Source organism: Falco peregrinus, chromosome 13, assembly GCF_023634155.1.
Source record: "Falco peregrinus isolate bFalPer1 chromosome 13, bFalPer1.pri, whole genome shotgun sequence".
NCBI lineage: Eukaryota > Metazoa > Chordata > Aves > Falconiformes > Falconidae > Falco > Falco peregrinus.
In genome coordinates this window covers 9,754,141-9,776,554 of record NC_073733.1, presented here as the reverse complement: position 1 = coordinate 9,776,554, position 22,414 = coordinate 9,754,141, and the positions used below count along the sequence as shown (strand labels likewise).

The window sequence follows — 22,414 nt, the reverse complement described above, 5'->3', positions numbered from 1 at the left end:
TGGTTTATATTATATTTTTATTTCCTTTGATCAGCTGTTCTGTGGTGTCCAGGCCTGAGGGCAGGGAGAGGCATTGTCACTCCACTGGCAGGGGAAAAAGTTCAGGCTGGCCACAGCACAGAGGAAGTGGACACAGTTGTTTTGTAACTCAGAAATACGTTGTATAACATAAAAAAAAAATGTTTTATAACATCGCTAATCCCCTTTTCCTGACGGCAGGCAGCGTCAGGCAGCAAAGGGTGCCTGTGCCGTCTGTGCTGCTACTCTTCGTACAGTGGCACCGCACTGTTTTGTATGTAAAGGTTCGGGTTTTTTTCGAATTTTACATGAATATTCCCCCTGGCACCTGCATCACCGATCCTTTTACTCCGTGTCAGTTTTTATCTGTAGGCAGGGCGCACGCAGGCGGCTTGGGCCGCCTCTGCACAGTGACGGCCACCGATCGACCGGCTGGATCTGCGTTACCCTGGGCGCCCCCCCCCCCCCCCCCGTGTTTGCCTCCGCCCCCCGGTTCCCTCTCTTCCCGGCGGTTTCCCTGCGCTTCCCGGGGCAAGTCGCGTAGACGCCGCCGCTCCCGCCCTCCCTCACGCCCCGCGCCCCCCCGCTCCCGGCATGCCCCGCGCCTCCCGGCGGGCGGGGCACCGCCCCGTCACGTGAGGGGCGGGCTGGGCCGGCGCGGGGAGCGCTGGGCGCCGCACTCGGGCCCGCGGCGGCGTCGCGGTGAGTCTCGGTGGGGCCGGGCCGGGCGGCGGGGGTAACGCCGGCGGGCCCTGCCCCTGCCCCTGCCCCGGGGAGCCCTCCCTCCCGTCCCCGCGCCGGTGTGCCCAGGCGGGGGCGGCTGCCGGCCCGGGCCTGCCCTCCGGCCCAGCCCCTCTCTCTCAGGGCCCCCGCCGGCTGCCCTGGGGGTTTTTGCGAGGGCCCCCCCCGTCGCCCCCGGCCCTGGGGGAGCCCCGCGGCCCCGGTGCCAGCCCGCCTGCCGGGAGCCGGCGGGGCCCTGCGGCCGGCGGCGCCCGGCCTCTGCGGCGGCTGGGTGCTGCCCGCTCCGGCCCCGGGCCCTCGCCCCGCTGTGCTGAATCAGGCTGGAAGCGGGACGGTGCCGGAGCGCATCGCCCAGCGCCGCGGCTTAGCAAGGCGCCTGTGAACTGTGATTTGTACCTTTCCTGCAAAAAGAAATTCGCTCTTGGCATAGAAAAAATACGAGTGCTCTTGATTCGCTTTCAGACTTAAAAGCCTCTGTAGTGTTCCTTTCTGACTGGCTTAAATTTTGTTCTGAATCTTGTGACTTCTTTGAGTGTTCACAGCTGAAAGCAGAAACCTTCCATTCCAGAGCAAACGTTTTTGCTTAATTTAAAACAAGAAATGACTCTGGAAAGTGATAGAGTGTTTCTGCTTGCTGGTGTTTGTGCTTTGGCAGCCAAAAAGTGTAATTCCGACAGTGTCTGATTAGTGGGTTTCGGTTTGTTCCTTTGATTTTCTGATTTTTTTTCAGATGTAGGTGTAATTAAGAGTGTAAAAGGACTGTTAGCTTTTTTCTTTTCACAGAAAGCCCCATTTTTTCTTGGTCCTGTAGAAAGCAACATAGGCAAACTCAGTTTTAAAATTGCATAGATGTTAAGTGTTTTGCAGTTGGCCTATAGATGGACTTGTCACAATAGGTATTAGTCAAAACTATGTACATTTAAAAAGTACCTTGGCTCTACTGCATAATACCCGTTTTGGGGCAATATCATGCTCATTGCTTGCTGGTCATTATATATTTGTTTATCATTAACCAGATCTGAAGGGCAGACTTCTCATGGTACAGGATTAGCACTGGGTGAAACTAGAACCTCTTTCTTGATATGGTTTTTGTATTAACGTTAATTTGTGGTTTAGCTGGTTAAAGAAGTTAGGCTGTGCAGTTATTAACAAAGCTGGTAAGTCCAATGAGCCTTAAGACACAGAACTTTTGGGGCTGTATGCAGCTTCATTGTGTGGCAGATGTCGCAAGAGATGAGATATAGAGGTGTTTTCAATAAAATGCAGAATTTTCCCTTTTTGCACTGTTGATCATTCTATGCTTGGTCAGAAGGAAACTTCCAAAAGGCACACTTGCCCAAGAGAAGGGCTTGAAGCATCACTGAGGTTGAGCATACTCTAGTGTTAACATATTCCTGATGCATAGAGTTACAGTGTTAACTAAGAATAGAGTGCAGGACTAATGTAATGAGAGGTAACTGCAAATCTTTAATATTGTGTGTGTTCTTTTAAAGGAGAAAACATACTTTTTTTTTTCTATGCACTCAAATCGGGTAAAAATAAGTTTTGTTTCCTTCTGACTTTGCCAAGTTTACATAGCAGCTTTCATATGAAAGTCATTCCTGAATGTATTTGGGGGAAAAAAAAGAACCCAAATGAATGGTACTGTTGTTTTGGAAGGGATGAGAGGAAGTGCTTAACTGTGTGCAGAAAGGTGCCCAAATATCTGTGGGAAACATAAGCATGGTTAAAAGTCTGCATAAGATTTACATGTGGAAACATGTCACGGAATTGTCAGGGTTGGAAGGGACCTCTGGAGATCATCTAGTCCAACCCCCTGCTAAAGCAGGATCACCTACAGCAGGTTGCAGAGAGTTGTGTCCAGGTAGGTTTTAAACATCTCCAGAGAAGGAGACTCTGCAGCCTCTCTGGGAAGCCTGTCCTGGGGCTCTGTCACCCTCCAAGTAAAGTTCTTCCTCATATACAGATGGAACTTCCTTTGTTGCAGTTTGTGCCCGCTGCCCCTTATCATGTCGTTGGGCACTACTGAACAGAGCCTGGCCTCATCCTTTTGATGCTTGCCCTTAAGATATTTGTAGATGTTGATAAGATCCCCTCTCAGCCTTCCCTTCTCCAGGGTACCCAGGCCCAGCTCCCTCAGCCTCCCCTCACAAGGAAGATGCTCCAGTCCCCTCATCGTCTTTGTAGCGCCCTCCACTGGACCCTCTCCAGTAGTTCCCTGGCCCTCTTGAACTGGGGAGCCCAGAACTGGACCCAGCACTCCAGATGCGGCCTTACCAGGGCAGAGGAGACAGGGAGGACCACCTCCCTGGATCTGCTGGCCATGCTTCTCCCAACGCTCCCCAGGATCCCACTGGCCGCCTTGGCCACATGGGCACACTACAGGCTTATGGGCAACTTGCTGTCCCATCAGTAGTCCCAGGGTCTTCTCAGCAGAGCTGCCTCCCAGCAGGTCAACACCTGGCCTAACTGCTGCGTGGGGCTGTCCCTCCCCAGGTGCAGGACCTTACACTGACCTTTGTGGAACTTCCTGAGGTTCCTCTCCAGCCTGTCCAGGCCTTGCTGAATGGCAGCGCAGCCTTCTGGTGTATCAGCCGCTCCTCCCATTTTTCTTTCATCAGCAAACTGTTGATTTGCTCAGCCCACTCTGTCCCTTCATCCAGGTCATTGATGAGTAAGTTGAACAAGACTGAACCCAGTGCTGACCCCTGGGGAATGCTGCTAGTTGCTAGTTACAGGCTTCCAGCTAGGCTGCGCTGCTGGTCACAACCCTCTGAGCTCTGCTGTTCAGCCAGTTCTCAGTCCACCTCACTGTGGATTCAAAGCCGTATCTTAAATTTCTAGAAGAGAAAGTTCTCAGTTCCATCGTTTTGATGCCAAACCTCCTGACGCAAGGTGAAGCATAAAAAGAACTAGACCTGTTTGTTTCCTTTCTCCAGAATGTTTTTAGTAGCAACTGTTCTGTGAGTTTGCTTCCTTTCTGGAGGTTTTATTTTATTTAAGAATTTATTTATTTTGTTACAGAATATTGCAATTGACATTAGTTCTTAAAGTGCTAACAATGTCTTCCTACCTGTTCCATTCCTGTCAGGGGCCAGCTACAGCACAGAACTCCAATGCTGTTCGAGAGTTGAAGGAATGAACACGCAGTCGTCCTCTCAGCTTGCACTGGAGTGGACACCTATATATTTTCTACAGCTGAAATGACTTACTAAACCTGGAAGCTTCTGAGCAAGAGAAAACAAAAGTAAGTGCTACACTTTTGTGTAAGATGTAGTCTGTGTACTTCAACAAAATATAAGTAATTGGTGCACAGACTCTTTGCTGGGTTGTTGCATAAAATGACTGGAGAGGCTGTATGCCAGAGACTCTGTGTGATGTGACTGGACCCGTTAATGCATAACGGACATAGGCAAATGTGGAATACAGAAGTATCGAGCTTTCTGTGCCTGGCACAGTACCTACCTGTTACTTGGAAGAGAGCACACGCAAACGTATGGTGCTGCCCCATGAAAGACTTAGGATAGCCCCAATCTCCCCTTTCTTAGGGATTAAAGCAAAGAACGGTTTATGGATGACTTCTTCATAGTCCTCAGTCTGCTTCTTTCAGACACAAACTCAGAATGATACTTTCTCTGTAGTATTACGTGTATTTAGAGAAGCAATCCATGCAGTGGAAGAGAGAAATAACACAGCAGATGAAGGAGGAGGAGTCTGATGCATCAGTTGGACATGTTCTCAAAGGAAAGTTGGGAGGAAAGCCCGAGTAGGGGATGTAATTTTAACTGTTACAGTGTCTTTTTTTATAGATATAGATATATATATACACACAAACACACACACACACACACACGATTTCATTATATAACAGATACAATTTCCATTTCTCTTGTGGAATCATCAGTTAAATCTTTAGCAATAGAACTGCAGTGGCCTAAGGGGATATCTTTCAAGAAGAATGAGCAGGGAGCAACTGAAGGCTCTCTTAATAGAAAACTTTGAAGCTGTATTTGCTGTCCCATAGGCTTTCCTGTCAACTGCATCAGCTTTTGACAATGTGGGAGGTATACATCCCTGCAGGGGATGCAGAGTAGAGAAAATAGACTGGGTGGGTTTAGAAAGCCACGGATCAGCCTTCAGGCATAGGTTTCCTACAGATGTAATGCTGATTCTAGAGGTAATGTGACTAATGGTTCCTAACAACAGCTACTCGCTTCTGTCGTGCCACCTATTCTAGCTAGACTTAACAGCTATTTGCTGTACAGGACTACATGCATAGAGGGAAAACTACCTTCTTTGATCCACTCATGTGACTGAACTTCCACTTCAGAACTTGGTTACTGGAGTAAATATTAAGAAAAAGTAAATAAAAAAGATAATCATGGCAAGAGAAAGATACTATGCATAGAACAGACACAGGAGAAGCAATCGGCAAGTACAAGTGGACAGAAATAATTGTCAGCATGAATTACAAGGAATAGATCTCTGATAATTGCTAGAAAACAGGCCTTAGCAAATAATTGTATTTATTGCCACTGAAGCAGGTGCTGCTTTTCCTTCTTACTGTGATACAAAGCATGAGAAATATCTAGCTAACAGCTCAGAGTCCATCAACAGGTAAGTTACTTAGTGTCCATAATGGCATGTGTCCTACTATATCATCTCTTTGTGAGGGTGCTTGTAACTCTCCCACAAGAAAGCTTGTCAGGATGAAAGCCAGGGTTATCACCCTAAGCTATGTTTTCAATATAATTAGAAATGAGGAAGCAATTGGGTTGATGATTAGAAAAAGTAATGTTACAAACTTTTATGTTAGGTTTTGTTGACAGTTTTGCTTTGCTTTGAAAATAGAGTGGGAGTCAAATTCCATGAGAAGTTAAGACAGTAAAAGAAAACCTTCAAATGGAGACAGGAGAAATATCAATCAAGACAGAACTGAAGATTTTTATTTGCTCCCTCCAGCTATTATTTATGGCTTCCCATGTGCAAGCAACAACATTATTGTTTTATGGTTTTTTAAAGAAACATATACACAGAAGTGCGTAAGATCTGGTGGCACTAAGAAAATACTTACCAAACTTTCTGCCAAGCTCTTGTTGCTTGCTCCCACTTGTAGAACTTCATTGTCAAGATTTTATTTTTTTTTTCATTAGTGCAAGGTTTTCCTGCTAATATCTTCAGAAGTACCTGGTGTAGTAAGCCTAATACCAGTGGGCAGGCAACTGTCATGCTTCTGATTTGTTTGCTGAAGTAAATAAGTCACTTGACTGTTGTGAACTTTTGTTCATTTGCACTTGTTCATATTGAGTCCTTTGGAGACAATGATTTGCCCTTTCAAATACAGGACACATTAGGGAACGAGAGAATGCTTTTTCTGGGAGAAGGAGCATTTCTGATTCTTTGCAAACAAATTTAGCAGTTCGTGTAGAGTTGTACAGCTTGCTGTTCACAGTCTAGCAGAGGACCGGCAACGTGTGGGATTCAGGAGTACGTTTATTTTAAAGACAGGAAGCCTGGTGGAGAACTGGTGTTTAGCAGACGGGTGGCTCCAAATTGCAAACTTTTTCATAAGTGATACTTTTTTTTTGGTAGGATACAGAAATTTTTAATGCATTATTGATGAATTTAACTGACTTAAAAACTTAATTGCAGAAGTGCAAATAGTAGTATACGTTCTACAAGCACAGTATACCATTGAAGCTTGTACTGCTGGCATGGTTTCCCTGGGAAATGTAGGTTTCGTAAGTACATACAAATGGGGTGTATTATTTAGATGCTAAGGGAGAAGACCCACTAGTGGAATGAGCCAGTCTCAGATCAGTAAAATCATGAGGATCTACTTGAGGAAAGATAAGGGCTGCAGACTCCATTACTAAGAAGTTACACTTGGCAGGATTTTATATCCTGTAACTGTGATGGTAAAGAAGAAACGGGAGATTCTGTGATCTAGCAATTCTTATTGATTCCAAAGATCCACTCTGGAATAAGTGCAGGTAGAAGCTTATGACTTGACATGTAAAGGTGGTTTGTTGTTGTACATCATAGATATGATTTGCACTTGAGCTCTGACGTAAGAAACCATAAGTGCTATCAAGTGATTTAAGAGAACCTCTTCCTTTTCCTGCTTGATACTTAATCTCACAGGTAAGTCAGTTTTCCTTTCTTTCTGTTTGCCATCAGTTGCATAAGGAGTGACAGGTAATTGCTGGTGGCCGCAGGTAAATAAATACGTGTAACTATGATGTCTGAATTGGCATTGCTCTAGGCATGTTTTTGATGCCCATACTGTATGGCTTTTAAATGTTAAAATCTGTTTTTTAGTTAAGTAGTCTAAATATATCAGGTCAGAGAGCATGAACAATATTATTATGATTCATGATCAGAGGGCTGGAGCACCTCTCCTGTGAAGACAGGGTGGGAGAGTTGGGGTTGTTCAGCCTGGAGAAGAGAAGGCTCCAGGGAGACCTTGCTGCAGCCTGCCAGTACTTAGAAGACTTATAAAAAAGGACAAACGTTTTAGCAGGGCCTGTTGCAATAGGACAGGCAGTAATGGCTTTGAACTAAAAGAGGAACATTTATACTAGATATAATGGATTTTTAGTGATGAGGGTGGTGAAACAGTGGAACAGGGTGCCCACAGAGATGGTTGATGCCCCATCCTTGGAAGCATTCAAGGTCAGGCTGGGTGGGGCTCTGAGCAACCTGCTGTAGTTGAAGAGGTATGTCCCTGCTCATTGCAGGGGGATAGGACTAGATGATCTTTAAAGGCCCTTTCCAGACCAAACTACTCTAGAATTCTTTCTTAAAAAAGAGAGTTTTTCTTTTACACACACACCCCCGCCCCCCGCATTGGCATCTTTCACTGTTGCAGAAGTTTTAATTTATTTTTTTTTTTATTTCCCTTGGAAATAAATGTAAGCAAGTATTTCTGTGGCATGGGTGTTTTGGTGATTTGGTTGTGTGTGTGTGTGTGGTGGTGATTTTTTTTTTTAAGCTTTATCTGTTTGAAACTGGAATGCTCTGCCTTTATGCTACTTACTTTTTGTAGCTTTGTTGGACTTTGGAGACTTCTGCTACCTCATTTTTGTTTCTGTTATTGAGTATAGTTCCTTTGTGCTAAAATATAACTAAATATAACTGGTTATATGAGTGTGAAAGAGATATTTTTATGAACTTGATTAGCTGATTGTGGCACTTTGGTTTCACTGTATTTCTTCTTGGTTGATTAGTGCTATTTTGTTAGGGACAGCTGATGTCTGGAAAACTGCCTTCGTTGCTGTAGTGTAGATCTTTCTTGTGATTTGTTTTGTAACCCTATATATCTTTATATAAAATTCTAAAATTTTATTAACCTTTAATGAAATGAATGACTGCCCTTGATTTCATTAGGTTAAATGCTTGTTTACTGGCGTTAAAGATGCTGATGCTTATTTCAGTGACTTGCTGATATGATAGACTGTTGCTTTTCCATAATTGATTTTTTTTAAAGGATTTGTGTTCTTTTTTGCTTAGAGTGAAATACTTCTATGTGTTTTGGATTTTTTTTCCTTCTCCCTACATGGTTGTCTTAGCTTAATTTTGCTACTGTCTCAGAAATTCCTAGAGTTCTGCTCTATTCTATGTTATTTCTGAAAACCTGTGTGTTATGTGTTATCTCTTCTGTGCAGCTGTGGTGCTGACAGATGTGTTTTTTGTTTTTAGGACTTTGTATTTTATGCTTTTAATGTTATTGCGGGAAACACAAGGCAATATATTCATACTAGCTCTGTAGGTTGTTACTGTACCTAATAAAACTCTACAGTAATCTGTGTAACACCAGCATACTTTGTCACTATAAACCTGCTTTTTCATTTTTTTGCTGCTTATGTTCAAATGAAAGTGCAAGCAGCTTTTTCTATATACCCACACTAACTTACACTTACCTCTCAAACACAGTGAAAAATTGTTTACTAATATATTATTATTTTTCTTCTCTTTGAAATAATTCCTTATTTGTTATCAGGTCTAACTATGAAAATAATTTTTATCTAGACTGGCAGGTGTCTTGCAGGTCTTAAATGATTAACCCAGTGCACTGATGGTTTTCAAGTGTCATGTAATTGTCCAATTGTGACTGTAACTTTAGAAGTGCTCTAATTCTTTTCGGAATTACTATGACAGCAAATGAAGGGATTTAGTAAATTTTGTAACTGTATTTTTAGGAGAGGCCTTGGAGGTGCACAGACTTTTTATATGCTTCCACAGATCATCATATGGAGCAGGATTATGAGAACTTTGGCATTGTGCTGTGTCATGGTTGTTGATGTGTGACAGAAATGGGAATGCTTCTAGAAGATGTTCAGTTAAACTGTTGTTCATTTTTACTGTATTGATAAATCTGATTCTGGTAAAAGCAAATAGTTCTCATGCTTATCCAGTTGCCCTTATATTTATATACAGATGTATATATATATACACACACACAATAACTGCTTCAACTACAGTAATATGTGTCACTAATGTTTTTTTGCCATGTTTACTTCTTACGTAGTATATTCTGTAAATGTCTTCTGTGTATAGTAATTTAGCAGTTTTAATTTCCTCAGTCTTCCTGGAGCAACATATTGAACATTATGGACTATATAAAGTTAAAAGCTTCATTTTACATTAAGTGGTGTCAAATTTTTTTTGCTCCAGGTGATTGATGTAGGTACAAATTTGAAGAGGTTTTCTTCCAAAGCTTTAATCAGTGATGGTCAAAAATATTCAATATCTGGAAAGTGGTGCTCCCAGTTTACTTCATGCAGTTTACTTGATTTCAGATGTTTGTGGTAGTAATCCTTTGGCTGATGCAGGTTATGTTGTGGTTGGGCACAAACTGGTTCTTTATATGTGTTAAGATTTTAGGTTGAGACAAGCATGGCTCAGTTATATAATAGTTACAAATTATTTGGTATGATTATGGTGTGAAGGTGAAGCCTTAAAAGGACCAGCAAAATGTCAAATGAACTTTGATTTCTTCCGTGTTATAAACGATGAAAACTAGTTTTACCAGGCTGCTGTCAATCTAAACATGAGTCTTGGTGATCTTTCCAATCTGTGCTGCATACATTCTCTCACCTGTTGCCAGTGAAGAACTGTAAAGGATGAATAGCTTGCCACTTCAGTTTCTTAACCCTCAAAAGCTTATTTACATGTTTTAAAGTTTATTTAGATTTTCTGTGTGGGCATGTGCTGATATCTGTCAGCATTTATTCATAAACAGCAGATAGGATCCTTGAAATGACTTAAAATCTGGCCTTCAGTGCCTACCATTTCAAATGTTGTTGCGCCTCCATTCCCATGAATCCTAGGAAGCACAAGTATAAATATAATCTTTAATGAAAATAGAGATTCCAAGTAGTTTAATTGTTATTGTAAGATCATTGGAGCCTACATTTCTTGGTAGTGTTACTATATTAAGTTCTGGTAACTTTAACAAAGCTTTGTTTATTAGTTCAAGTTAAATCCAGTAAAATTTCTTTGTCTCCTTGCTATTCTGGATTCAGGGAAGAATGTTCAACTGTTTGTAACTGTAGAATACCATAAACAAAGCTCTCTTGATTTATTTTCAATTTGCAGAGTAATTGTACTTCAGTTCAGCTGCTGCCAAGTGTGAGACTTGCATGGCTTTCAGTTTTTGTGCAAGTATAGAAGTACATATGGGTGATACTGGGGAATAAAATGTCTCTGCAGTGGAAAACTACTTGCAAGATTTTTCTCTGTGTGGAAGGACTACTGCTGCTCTGTGATAATGAGAAAGTTGTAGCTATTTTAAGACTATGATGGAGTATGTTTTTGAATTGTTCATGGCAGTATTACTTTGGGAAGTTGCCAGAAGCAGCTTCTACCATTTGTCAGAAAAATAAATTATATTTTAAAAGGAAATATTTCATGTTCATTTTAAATGTTTTTGAAAACTTGTTTGCTCTTTTGATACAGAGGAGTCCACTTCTTTAAGGGTGTGTCTTTGTTTGAGTATTTTTAAATGAGAACTTAATCTTGTCTGTTGTCTGAAGATCACAGAAGCATAGAGCAGTTCAGGTTAGAAGGGACTTCAGCAGGTCTCTGGTTCAACCCCTTGCTCAAAGCAGGGTCAGCCCCAGCTGCTGAAAGCTTTACATGGTTGGGTCTTAAAAACCTCTGAGGATGGAGACTGCAACCTCCCTGGGCCTTGTTTTCACTGCCTGACTGCCTTACTGTGCAAAAGTAGTGGGGTTTTTTCCTTAAATTGAGCCGGAATCTATTCTGTTTGTGTTGTGTGTTGTCTTCTCGTCACTCACTGCTTTGAGGACTCTGGCTCTGTCTTCTCAGTAACCACCTCAGAGGTACTACTGGTGGGTGGGCAGCTGTGGGGTCCCACCGAAGCAGTCTCCTCTTCAGGCTGAACAATTCCCGGCTGCCTCAGCCTCTCATCGTAGGGCAGGTGCTCTGGGTCCTGGTTGTGTTGGTGGCCCTCTGCTGAACCCCCTACCAATGCCTGTCTTGTGCTGGGGTCCAGCAGCAGACACTGTTCTAAAATGCTAATTGGGTGTTCTGTAATGTAAAGTTTAATACCTGACCATAGCTTGCTTACTGAAATCAAGGAAACGTGGATGGTTATAAACGTGCATGTTAGTATTTGGGTTTTTTAAGTGTAATTGGATTTCAAAGTAAAATGTAGGTAGCATTAAAAGAATTCTTCCACTTATCTACGGATGAAATAACTCACGTGAATTTTAGTGAAAATGTTTGATGATGGATTAAAAAAAGTATCTGACAGAGAGCACCTTATCTTCAATACATATTTATTCAACTTAATTAACTCTGAGTAAGTCAAATTTGCATCATTAAAGTGTTGGAAATGAAACAGAGTAGTTGGTTGTAATTCTGTAATGAAATACTCTATAGAAAATGAAGTTGGTGAGTGAGTTCATTCTCACTGTGTAGAATGTTTAAATAAATTAGTCTCATGGAGAGTTGGGGGAATTTTACACAAAGTAAGCTTACATGCACGCAGAGGTCTGCTGCAACAGCTCCACAGACATCTTGGTTATTGGAAGTGGCATGGTGGGGAGGTGAGCTCTGTCCCGCTGTCTGTCAGGTTCTACAAAGAGAAATTTTTCTGAGAATCTGAAGGGATCCCTGCGTATTCATTCCTTCTAATTTACACTGAGGTTTGGAAAAGTTGTAGTCAGTGTTCCGGAGTCCGATGATTATTTCAGAATCCTAACTCACCTCATGTTATGCCTACAGTTCAGCCAAAACTTAGTGAATGTGTGTAAGGGAGGCAAGCGAGGAAACAGAAGGCTTTTAAAACACTTCATAGTGTTCCCCTGTGTGAGCAGCAGAAACACGCTATGATTGGAGATTGTAGTGAAAGGCATAAGGAATGTCCAAACAAGCTTTTTTGTTCTTATGAGCTTAGGCAGTGGGTTGGCACCGGGGTGAGTGTCCAGGATCCTGGGTGGGATTGTGTGACCTCTGCTGAAGCTTGTCTTTCTGTGGCTTCGCTGGTGGAGTGGCTGTGGTTGCAAGATCAACAGCTAGCTTGGGTGTGCCTGTACCTGCTGCAGTCAAAATTTCCATTTTGTAGTGCAGATCTATTCAGGGTTGCCACATCTTTTAAAAGTCACTTTTCTAGGGCTTGTTTATGCTCACTTGTCTCTCATCGTTGGTGCAACCTTCATTTAAATTTGTGAGCTCTAGTTAAAACCACTTTCTATACAGACAGAAAAACTGGGACTGTGCTGTGCCTTTGTCTCTTCATCTCACCTGGTATTTCTCACTTAAAATATGAACAAAACCCACTTAATATGGAAAACATTTTTAAACAAGCTTCTGAGTAAATACACCTTTTACCTTTATAAATACCTGGTTGTTGGAAAACTTAAGCTTCTATAGGAAAAGTCATCTGAACAAATCTTGGATGTTCCCAAGTTAACATTGGCAATATAGAAAAACTTAAATGTACCTTAAGTTTTATAGCATGTAAGATATTGCAAGGAAGGAAAAACTTTATCTTCTAAATTTTATAGTCTCCAGTGTTGCAGTAGTTTTCCTGTGGAGGTTAGTTTGAAAGAACAGTGATTTAATGTTGATTGCTAATGGCTTTTCGTTTAAGTTGTTGGCATTGTACTAAAATTAGGTCAGGACCGCTCTGTTTCAGTGTCTGGAGAAAGCTGAGACTGCCAGAGATGCAGAAAGGCAGCAGTAAACCTCTGTGCAACAGGGTCACACAGGTTCTGCAGCATTCAAAAGCATTTTTTCTTTTTTTTTTTTCTTTTATTTTTTCAAGTTAATGGGGGGGTGTGTGTTTTGGTTGGGTGTGGGTTTTGTTTTTTTTTAGGCAGTGATTTTTCTACTGATAGGCTGTATCACTGAATATTACAGTTTTAAACAGAATGTCAGGTTTCCTGTGTTTTCTTCATGAGCTATGGAAGACTTGAGCAGTGTAAGAAGGTAACAAACCTGTACAACTTCAGGTCATGGTTTTCCTCCTTCTTCCTGCACAGACACATTCCTGCACTGTTACAGTAACTTCAAAGCATTTTGGATCTTGCACTTTGATCTGTCAGTGTCGCTTCGTGTAGGGCTGTTGCAGTGTCACTGTGAGCCCAGCTATGCAGGAGCATGGGCTGACTTGTGCTGCAGAGATATGTGCAAACTTTTTTCAGCGTTGAGAGGGGAGAGTAAGTATTTATTTAAAGTTACAATGTTTCATTTATGGAACAGGAACAAAGGCTGTGTGGTCTGTAATCACCTTAAACTCCCTTCCCCAAACAAACAAACAAAACCTCTTCAGGATTGCTCTGGAATGTCAACTGGACTTGATGAAGGGCGTGTGACTAGTGAAAGGGAAGTATAATTTGGTACAAAGTTGCTGTTTGGAGGGACTTCAAGTATGAACATTTTCCCAGTGTTTTTTTTCTAGAAATCCCATGTGCAATTTTCCCCAGTGTTTGCTCTAGAGATCCCATGTGTGATGTCAGGAAATAATTAAGATGATGAATTCTGTATTATACAATTCTGTCTTTAATCAATACCATTTTAAAAAAATATATATTCTTTTAAACATATCAAGGCTATTCTGACCAGAAAGCTGGACACTCCCCCTTCTGGTGCGCTAACTGAAGTTCCAGTTTAGGAAATGGGGGGTTGTTTTTAAATGTAGAAGTGTTGTGGAACTCCTTCTTTTTCCTTCTCTTCCCTTATTTTTTTTTCTTCCCTTTTTTTTTTTTTTTTTAAAAACTTGAAACACTTGAGTGTGTTGACATGCTTGTGATTTCAAGAGCTGTGCAGTACTTTTATAGCTTGTTCCTGGTTTCCTAAATGAAAAATCCAAGTAGATTGCATTTCATAGTACGTACATCCTGTCACTTAAAATAAACACTCTAAATGTCTGAATACTATTACTAGTTCAGTCAACAAACAACTGGATTCCAAAATACAGCTTGATACAGAATATTCCTTATAAGAAGAACCAATCACAGAGCTAGTAATTAATTTCGTATTAGATTTGGATGCTTTTAAATAGTGATCTTCAATTATAAGGCATTGTGTAATTTTTAAAATTAATAACTTGTAAAACAGTCTTGGAAGCTCTGTATTTCTACCTGTGGATCTCTAAAGTCTAAAATCTCTCCCATAAACAGTATGTATTCCAGGAGGAAGTTTAAAGTCTCTAATTTGTGATTTCTCATCAGATACCCAGTATGGCCGCATCATCAACACCTAAATATAATTCGAACTCCTTGGAGAGTTCCTCAAGTAAAAGGGTAAGTATAACTTTTTTCATGTTTGTTACATCAAAGATCTCAAAATATCCTCCGTATCACAAGTTATGAGAGCCTCCTTAAAATCAATTCTAATATGTTTACGCTTATCCATGTTTTCTACGTTGAGATATTCTGTGGCATTCTTGAAAATTCTTGGCACTTTGCTGTAGAAGGATTCTGTACTGCAGTTGATAAGTTATACCTAGTTATGTTTGGCTGGCTTAGTTTTAAAATGTTCATCTGTAGTGTGAAATACGTTGAAGCAATCTAAATGACATTCCCCTCAGCTTTTTGAAGCTGCGTGCTGAAGAAAATGTAACCTGTGTGCAAGAAAACAGAAACTAAGGTTTTATTAAGCTTTTTAAACATTTTTTCAAAAACAATGATTATTTTCTATTCATCATTATTAAAAATACTGAACTTGGGAAAGGCACAAATGAGTAGATTGTGTATAATAGTTGTGAGTACGTTGCTTGAGTGATTTCAGTTGATTTGTTCTTCCAAGCCCAGCATACTTGGAAAAATAAATGCACAAAACCTTTAGAGAACTTATAATATAGAAATTTAATCCCAATTTAATGCAAATATAATTAACTATTCTTTCAGAAGGAGAAATACTAAAACATGCTGGTGTTTCAGATCTGTTCAACCTTTAAATGTTTAATAACTGCAGCTTAGGATAGTGGTGTGTGTTCCTGTTTTGATTCAGTCTGTCAGTTTCTACTGTGAAGAAACCTGTTCTTTCCCATGCAGAAATTACCTTTAAAGGTTGATTGTTCGTTTGTTTGTTTTATCTGGAACTTGAAGGAATTGTAACTAAAATAGGATGTGCTATTGTACTTTCTTTAGATGCTAAAAGATGGAACTAACTGGGAACAAAATGAAGAAATACCTCGTTTGCCAGGAGAGACTAGAGTTACAGGTATGAAGCTATATAGCTGCCTAATGCAATGCTTGATTAGGAGTCTGGCATTTACATGTATCTTTACTGGATTGTTTTCATAATTTGGACTGGTTTGGGCTGGGGACAGGGTAAGTCATGCTAAAACATCATTAGTTTTTTGAAGTCATTGCAATAAGAATTTTTCATCACCACAGATAACTTTTTAAGTCTTTAAAATTTTGGTTTCCACACACTGCAGATCCTCCAATACAAAGAAATGGCAAGTCAAGGTGTGTCATAATTGTATCTACAGGCTAAGTAGCAGGTGTCTAGCAATGAGAGCCCCTCCAAGCTTTCTGAAGTCAAGAGAATTCTGTGCGCCACCCACTATGAATCGATACCTTGTACAGGAGTGTGGAAACTTAGCTCAAACCATGCCTACCCTAAGTACTATTCTTACGCTTCCTTGACACAACATGGCATGCATGTAGCTACTATTCATTTACATACAGTAATTTTGTAGCATAAGGAAGATTAATGTATTGTGTACAGTGACTTCTTACTGGAATGGAGCCTTCCACTCATGGGCGCTTGTGTTGAGGGATCAGAATGCAATGGGAAGAGGTTGGTCTTCTATTTGTGAAGCTTCTCCTTCCCCCTGCCTGAGGATTTTTTAGCTGGGTTTGTGAACAGGATTGGCTGAGGTGAAACCAAAGTAGTGATTTAGAGGAGGGAGGGAGGTTTTTAATGAGGAGAGTTGTGGGGAAGGCATGAGGGAGAGGGTGTGGGACTAAGATGAATGATCCTTATGAAAATTGTCTGTGCTTTGGGGAAGCACACTGGAAGAAGGGTGCTTGTTGTGGAAGGCAGATAAATAGGTTGGGCTAAAGAAATGAGTGGACAGGGAGAAATAGGTGGTTTGTACTGCTTCGCTTAAGTCTGTAATGACATTGCTTCAGTTGAGTCTGTCTTTTTTTGAGTAGTATGTGTTAGTACTTGTTTTGTTACTGTCCTTGCTGAAACATTGCTGATGGCCCTGCTGTGTTTGATTGCCTCAAATTGAAATGTAATGTTTCTCTTCAGGATGGTGAGTTCCCTAAACACTTCAGAACTTGAACTACATACTTCAGTGCAGAATTGATTACAGAGCACTGAAAGATGTAATATATCAATAGAAGTGTATGTGTTTGTTCTGGGATAGTGAATGGACTGGTTCAGTAGTCACAGAGAGGACTTAAATCTACTTGCTGTTCTGTGTCCTGCCCTCTTCCGTGTAGTGCCAAGAAAGAGAAGAACACAGATGTAATTAGGGAAGGCTACTGAAATCTGCTGATTTAATTTGGAAAAGTTTAGTATATGAAACTTTTTCACATTTTCCTAATAATTCAAGTGGACGAAACTCAGATTTATTACTTTTTAAATTCGTTCATCTCTGATTGGCTGTTATGAGTGCAGCTCTCTTTAGTTTACTGCTACTTAACTGATGCTGTCCTTAGCTCTGATTTTTTTTCTTTTTACAATCTTTAAGAAATGCTGCATTTCTTACAGACAAGGATGTTATTTATATGTGTCCGTTTAATGGCCCTGTTAAAGGAAGAGTGTACATCACAAACTACAGGCTATACCTAAGAAGTGTGGAAAATGTGAGTAATATGCCACAATTGCTTTGGTGGGATGAGTTGGCTTTAAACCCCCTTCCCTTCACCCCCACTGCTTTTGGTTTATTTTGTGGCCAGTTCATTTGTTTTAGTTGTGGCCCACGTATGCTTGTGGAATTGCATGGGAGGCTTTTCACTGGGAATGATCTGTTTGTAATAACCATATCTTAACTGTGTAATGACTAAGTAGTAATTGCCTTTGTGCCACTAAGAAATCCATGTAAAAATGGAAGTTCTTTAAAGTCAGATGTGTTGTAAAAGTGTTATTTCTGCCTGGTAAAATTACAGTTTAATCACACTGAACTGATACCTTTATCTTTTGTCTGTTGGAGCTTTTTTGATAGCTGCTCCCTTTACGCTTACTCTATGATAGATCAAGGGCAGCAACTGATGATGTGCAATAGTTCTTAAAATGGCTGTCACTTAAACCAAGATTTTGATTGTCCTTGCTGCTGGAAAAGAAAAATACTTTGATCAATAGAACCTTACATGGGCGGTGGGAGTAGCAATGTGTTCGATAACAAGCGCATTTTATTCTCTTTCATGTTGCCACTTATCTGTTTCATAACATGGTTTTTGTTTGTATTTTTTTAAAAGTAAGGTTTTAGGACTATTGAACTGAGGTCTTTCTGGTTGCAGCTAACTCTACTAGTAATCTATTTTTCATTTTTTTTCTAGTTTATCCTGTGTGTCAATAAAGCCGTCTTAGCAGACAGAGGCAATCAGATGTGTGTAGCAGAAGGCATCTTTTAGGGTGTTGCCACCTTTTTTTCCTGCATACTGTATTAGGCATGAAGTATTTTTGTTGCATGTTAAATTGGATGGTATTCAAGACTGTAGAGTGACTGTGCAGACTTCGTAATGTGTTGGGAGGAGAGACTCAAATGCAGAAACACACTTCTGCTTCCTTGACTGTATTTCATGTCTGCTTTCTATTCTAGAATGCATAAGAACATTTCGCTTGAGTCTTCTTTTTAGATTAATCTTCCTTACTCAAACTTTCCTTGCAGGATCCAGTTGTAATATTGAATGTTCCATTGGGTGTAATTTCAAGGATTGAAAAAATGGGAGGAGCTTCAAGCAGAGGAGAGAACTCTTACGGATTAGATATAACCTGTAAAGTAAGACTTTCCAATAATTCAATAGAAAATGAAATCTATAGGTTCCTTTTCTCACTGCTTACCTATTTATAGGAATGAAAAATCACGTTCTTCACAGCTGAATTTAAAAAGAGGGGGGTTTGGACCTCGACAGGGAAATACCTTTTGTACAAAGGGCTATTTAACTGTCCTCTCTGCATGCGAGGAGAGGGGCTGGTCTTCCTTTCTGAGTCACTACTTGACAAGAGGTTTTGCACAGTAGTCCTGTTTTAGGGCATTATTCCTGCATTGCTTCATTATTTCATTAGTTCTAAAAGCAATTTTTTTATAATCCTAAAATCTTTGAAGAACACCTCAAACAGGGGTTTTATAAGCCATAAAGGCAGTGAAAAGCTTATGTAACAGCCATCTCTGTTTCCTTAGTCTCACAAGAAAATTGTTGCCATGAAAAAATATGGTCATAGGGAAGTTCCCAGTGGATAATTCAGGATCCTTTGACTCATTAATGGAGTATGTATACACATTTAATTCTTAGTAGTTAATGCGCAGATTGCTTATTTTGGATGTTAGTGATGAGAAAATAGCTAGGGACAATGTAGTCTGAACAGATTATTGGCAAATTTTCATTTTGAAAACATAGACTAATTCCCATCCTGCAAATGTTCGATAGCCCATGAGACTTCAGTGAATCAGATTCAGTCATTTCTGATGGCTTTATGCCAAAGCAGCATTTGCACCACACGGAGTGTGGTACTGCTTTATTTGTAGAATTCTTATGCTCTATTCTATTTTATGGTGTAAGAAATAAAAGTGTACATTCACAGGGGTTTGAGGTGTGTTGCAAGCAGATTCTAAATCATGTTTACTGTACTATATAGCATTTGTACATCAGATAAAAGTATCTTACTGCTTTCACTTAAAAGATAATGCCTTTGTTTTAGGATATGAGAAATTTACGGTTTGCATTAAAACAAGAAGGGCACAGTAGAAGGGATATATTTGAAGTCCTCACAAAATATGCTTTTCCCCAGTCACATAACTTGGTAAGTTACATCGTTTATACTATTGAGTTGTCTTAATGCAGAGTTCTTGCCAATTAACTTCAACTGTTTGACCTGCTAATGGACATCATGTCTGCTTAAAGAGAATAACCACAGAATCTGGTGTCAGCATAAACTAAAAAGAACTAATGGTTTTGTTTAGTACATTTACAACACTTAAATGTATGTATTTTTAAAGTTATGGATGCTGTATGCTATACTTCAGGTAAACTACTGAGCACCTCTGATCCACACAGATTTCATTGCTTAGAGACTGCAAGTTGTCCTCCCTAATTAGGAAATACAGTAGTACATGCCTTACTTGATTTCTTGAAAATATTAAAACTATTGGGCAGTCTCCAAGGTAATGATAAATATGAATCACCAAGAGTTTTACTTCAGGAAAAGAAGATATGGTAAGACAACACTTGTTTTATTGATGAAGCTGATGAAAAAAATAACAGGCAGCTTATAGTGTCATGAATTTACACAGATTTATTTCAGGTTAAAAAAAAGCACCTTATGGAAGGAATTGAGCAACAATTATGTTAACTAACCATTACCTTCAATTTCTTTGCCCAAATCTGTGTATTGTTCTCGGTGTGAATCATTTTGACATCTCTTCAGTAAATGCTTCATTTTGTCTTTTGTAAAATTTACTTTACATTTTATTATGTTCCTTTCATTTAGTATAATTGTATGAGAGCTCTCTTCACAAAATGTTGGAGGGTTCTGCTATGAATTCTTAAAAAGTTTGTTCAGGTAATTGTTGAGTGGATGAGGCTGCAGCAGGAATCTTATTTCCTTCTCCGAAGGCACATGTCAATCAATGGGTTATACTCTATAAACATTTAAGTCTTTGTAAGTATTTTTGCAGAAATTTTGCATTCTGTATGCAAACCGTCTGTGGAATGAAAGCATAAGGAGAAATAAATGCTGTTGCTTAGAAGTTTTCGCTTTGCTTTGCAATCTCATCCAATATTTAATTATTCTCATGGTGAAGAATTTTTTTTCTTACATTGAGGACCTGTACAGATTTGCATGTAGTGACTGTGGGCAAATTAAGTTTTAACTGACTTAGGAGCATCCCTTATGGGATTTTTTCTATGGTGCCCAATCCAACTACAGGGCTTGAATAATATGGTGATAAGATGTGGACTTGTGTTAGGTTTTGTTATGCAAAAAGTCCCAGTTTTGGCGTCTAGCAATGATAGTGAGTAATGTGTGGAGTGGTACACTTCCTGCTGTATTTGTTGCACCTGTTGAACCTAGTAAAGCTCATCACTACATGGTCTGGCCCGTTTTGGATGTAACTTGCCAATAAAAGTTATGCTTTTTAACAAAAGGCTCAGTCAAGGCAGAGGTAATTTTGCCTCTAGCACAAAACTTGGGAAGATAGTGACAAAAGACAGAATAGCTGTACTTTATCTCTCTTAGCTCCTGTCGGGAGCAGCTTATAAACGTTATAAATTATGATTACTTTGGAATGAAATAAAGTGAGCCCATATTACATCATGGTTGCACCTGTCCTTATTTCATGATGTCACAATGTGGGTGAGCCCTTAATTTTAAAATGAGCTAAGCAAGTGTGTGGTATTTTTGGTGTGCTTTCACCGTCTTTCAGCAAGCAGTTTAAATTGATCCTGCTAAAGTTGGGTGTTTCTGCCTGGTTGTTCATTCCTGCCTTGGTTTTCCCTGCACGAGCTTGAGGCTTCATGGTGAACCAGATAGGGAACTGAAAGGAACTAAAGCTGAACAAGGAGGGAAAAAATAAAAGCTTTACCCTGCGTCGTTTCCTCAGTCTTGTAAGCCCAATGTGACAATGGGGTTGGGGCATCTATGGGTGGATGTGAATGAAGAGAAATTATGGGACTGCGTCTTTCAGTGGCTGGTTTAGAACAAGGTTTCACTGTCGGAATATGACAGCGTGTCTGGGCTGTGCATGCCTGTGCTCTCTTTTGAACGTATGCTAACGCCCTGACCATGCAGATAGCTCAGTCAGGGAGATCTTTTGTAAAGAATGTGCTGTGACTTCACATGACAGCTGGGTGAAGGTGGCAGTCCTCTGCTATTCAAATGCTGAGCTCTTGCTTTTCTCTGGTCTCCTCCTCTCTACCTGCCAGCCATGTGGTTGATTATTCCTCTCATACCAAACTGACAGTTCTATAATCACCAAGTAAGCCAATGTAGCTCACTTACCCAGCACAAAATACTCTTTGTTTTCTGAATTAGTCTTGTGCCGCTTAATAAATTGATGAGACCTGGTTTTAAATCAATATGCATCAGAACCAGTGCAAGAGAGGGCTTGTAAGTAGAACAGGGAGCAGGCAGGAGAGAAAAGAGAGGAGTATCTTATTTTTAGCAGTGTTAAAGTGCTAATTTTGCTCAGACCACCTTGTGGAACTGCATCCTTGATCTTCAGCTGGTTCAGCAGCACTGATGCTTGTGCAGCTCTGCAGTGGAAAGAAGGCATCATCAGGACAATAAAGGTCTAAACTTTACTGTCCTGATTTTTATCTGTATTTCTATATTTTGTCAGATTTTTATTTGTAGTGGAGCCATATTCTTAGAGCTGATCCTAAAGAAGAATTTTCAGAGATGCTTTGCTTCAGTTTTCTTCATGCTGTACCATTCTCAGACAAACGAATGGTAAATACAGCCCCAAACATTATTTCTGGGTAGGGTGTACTTAGTGTTTTCATGGTGTTTTCTCCATCACCATCCCAACAGCAGTGTTTGAGAGCCTCTAATAATATTAATCATATGGGTCTATGTGCATCTATTGGTCAGTGTCTCAACGTTTTCCTTACTTCCAGAAACTAATTGTCTCTGTCCAGTTTGAGCATAGGCTGGGTTCAGATCTCCTTGAATCAATAACATAATGTAAAATCTGATAGCCCAACTGACAGCATAGTTGATACAGAACAAACAACTGCTATCCATAATCCTCTGTTGCATTTGCCAACTTATGCTAATTTAAATTGTGCTAAATTGAAAAGTTGTTGCTGAGTGTTTTTAAAAAGTTAAAAAAATAATCACGCCCCCAATTAAATATTTATAGTACTCCACAAAAGATGAGATATATTTAGTCTTTGTAGTTTAGTTTCTGCATAGCAGCTGCTTCACTTCCTGATCTTATCTTGAAACTACACATCATCATTTTTATAACATTATTCGCCACCATAATACCTACATGATA

General features: G+C 40.1%; 1 protein-coding gene across 3 annotated transcripts in view; it reads left to right on the top strand.

Annotated features, from left to right (window-relative positions):
* The first annotated feature begins 670 nt into the window (after positions 1 to 670).
* Positions 671 to 22,414, top strand: part of MTM1 (myotubularin 1) — a 48,686-nt gene continuing 26,942 nt past the window's right edge. The window contains exons 1-7 of one of the 3 annotated variants that reach the window (XM_055818216.1): positions 671 to 720; positions 3,851 to 4,006; positions 14,463 to 14,534; positions 15,384 to 15,456; positions 16,966 to 17,060; positions 18,086 to 18,196; positions 19,117 to 19,218. In XM_055818216.1, coding sequence (XP_055674191.1) covers positions 14,472 to 14,534; positions 15,384 to 15,456; positions 16,966 to 17,060; positions 18,086 to 18,196; positions 19,117 to 19,218 — 444 coding nt within the window. In that variant the 5' untranslated portion in view covers positions 671 to 720; positions 3,851 to 4,006; positions 14,463 to 14,471. Of the gene's footprint in view, positions 721 to 3,850; positions 4,007 to 14,462; positions 14,535 to 15,383; positions 15,457 to 16,945; positions 17,061 to 18,085; positions 18,197 to 19,116; positions 19,219 to 22,414 lie in introns of those variants that run through there. The other 2 variants (XM_027788073.2, XM_013299919.3) reach the window with 2 other exon arrangements.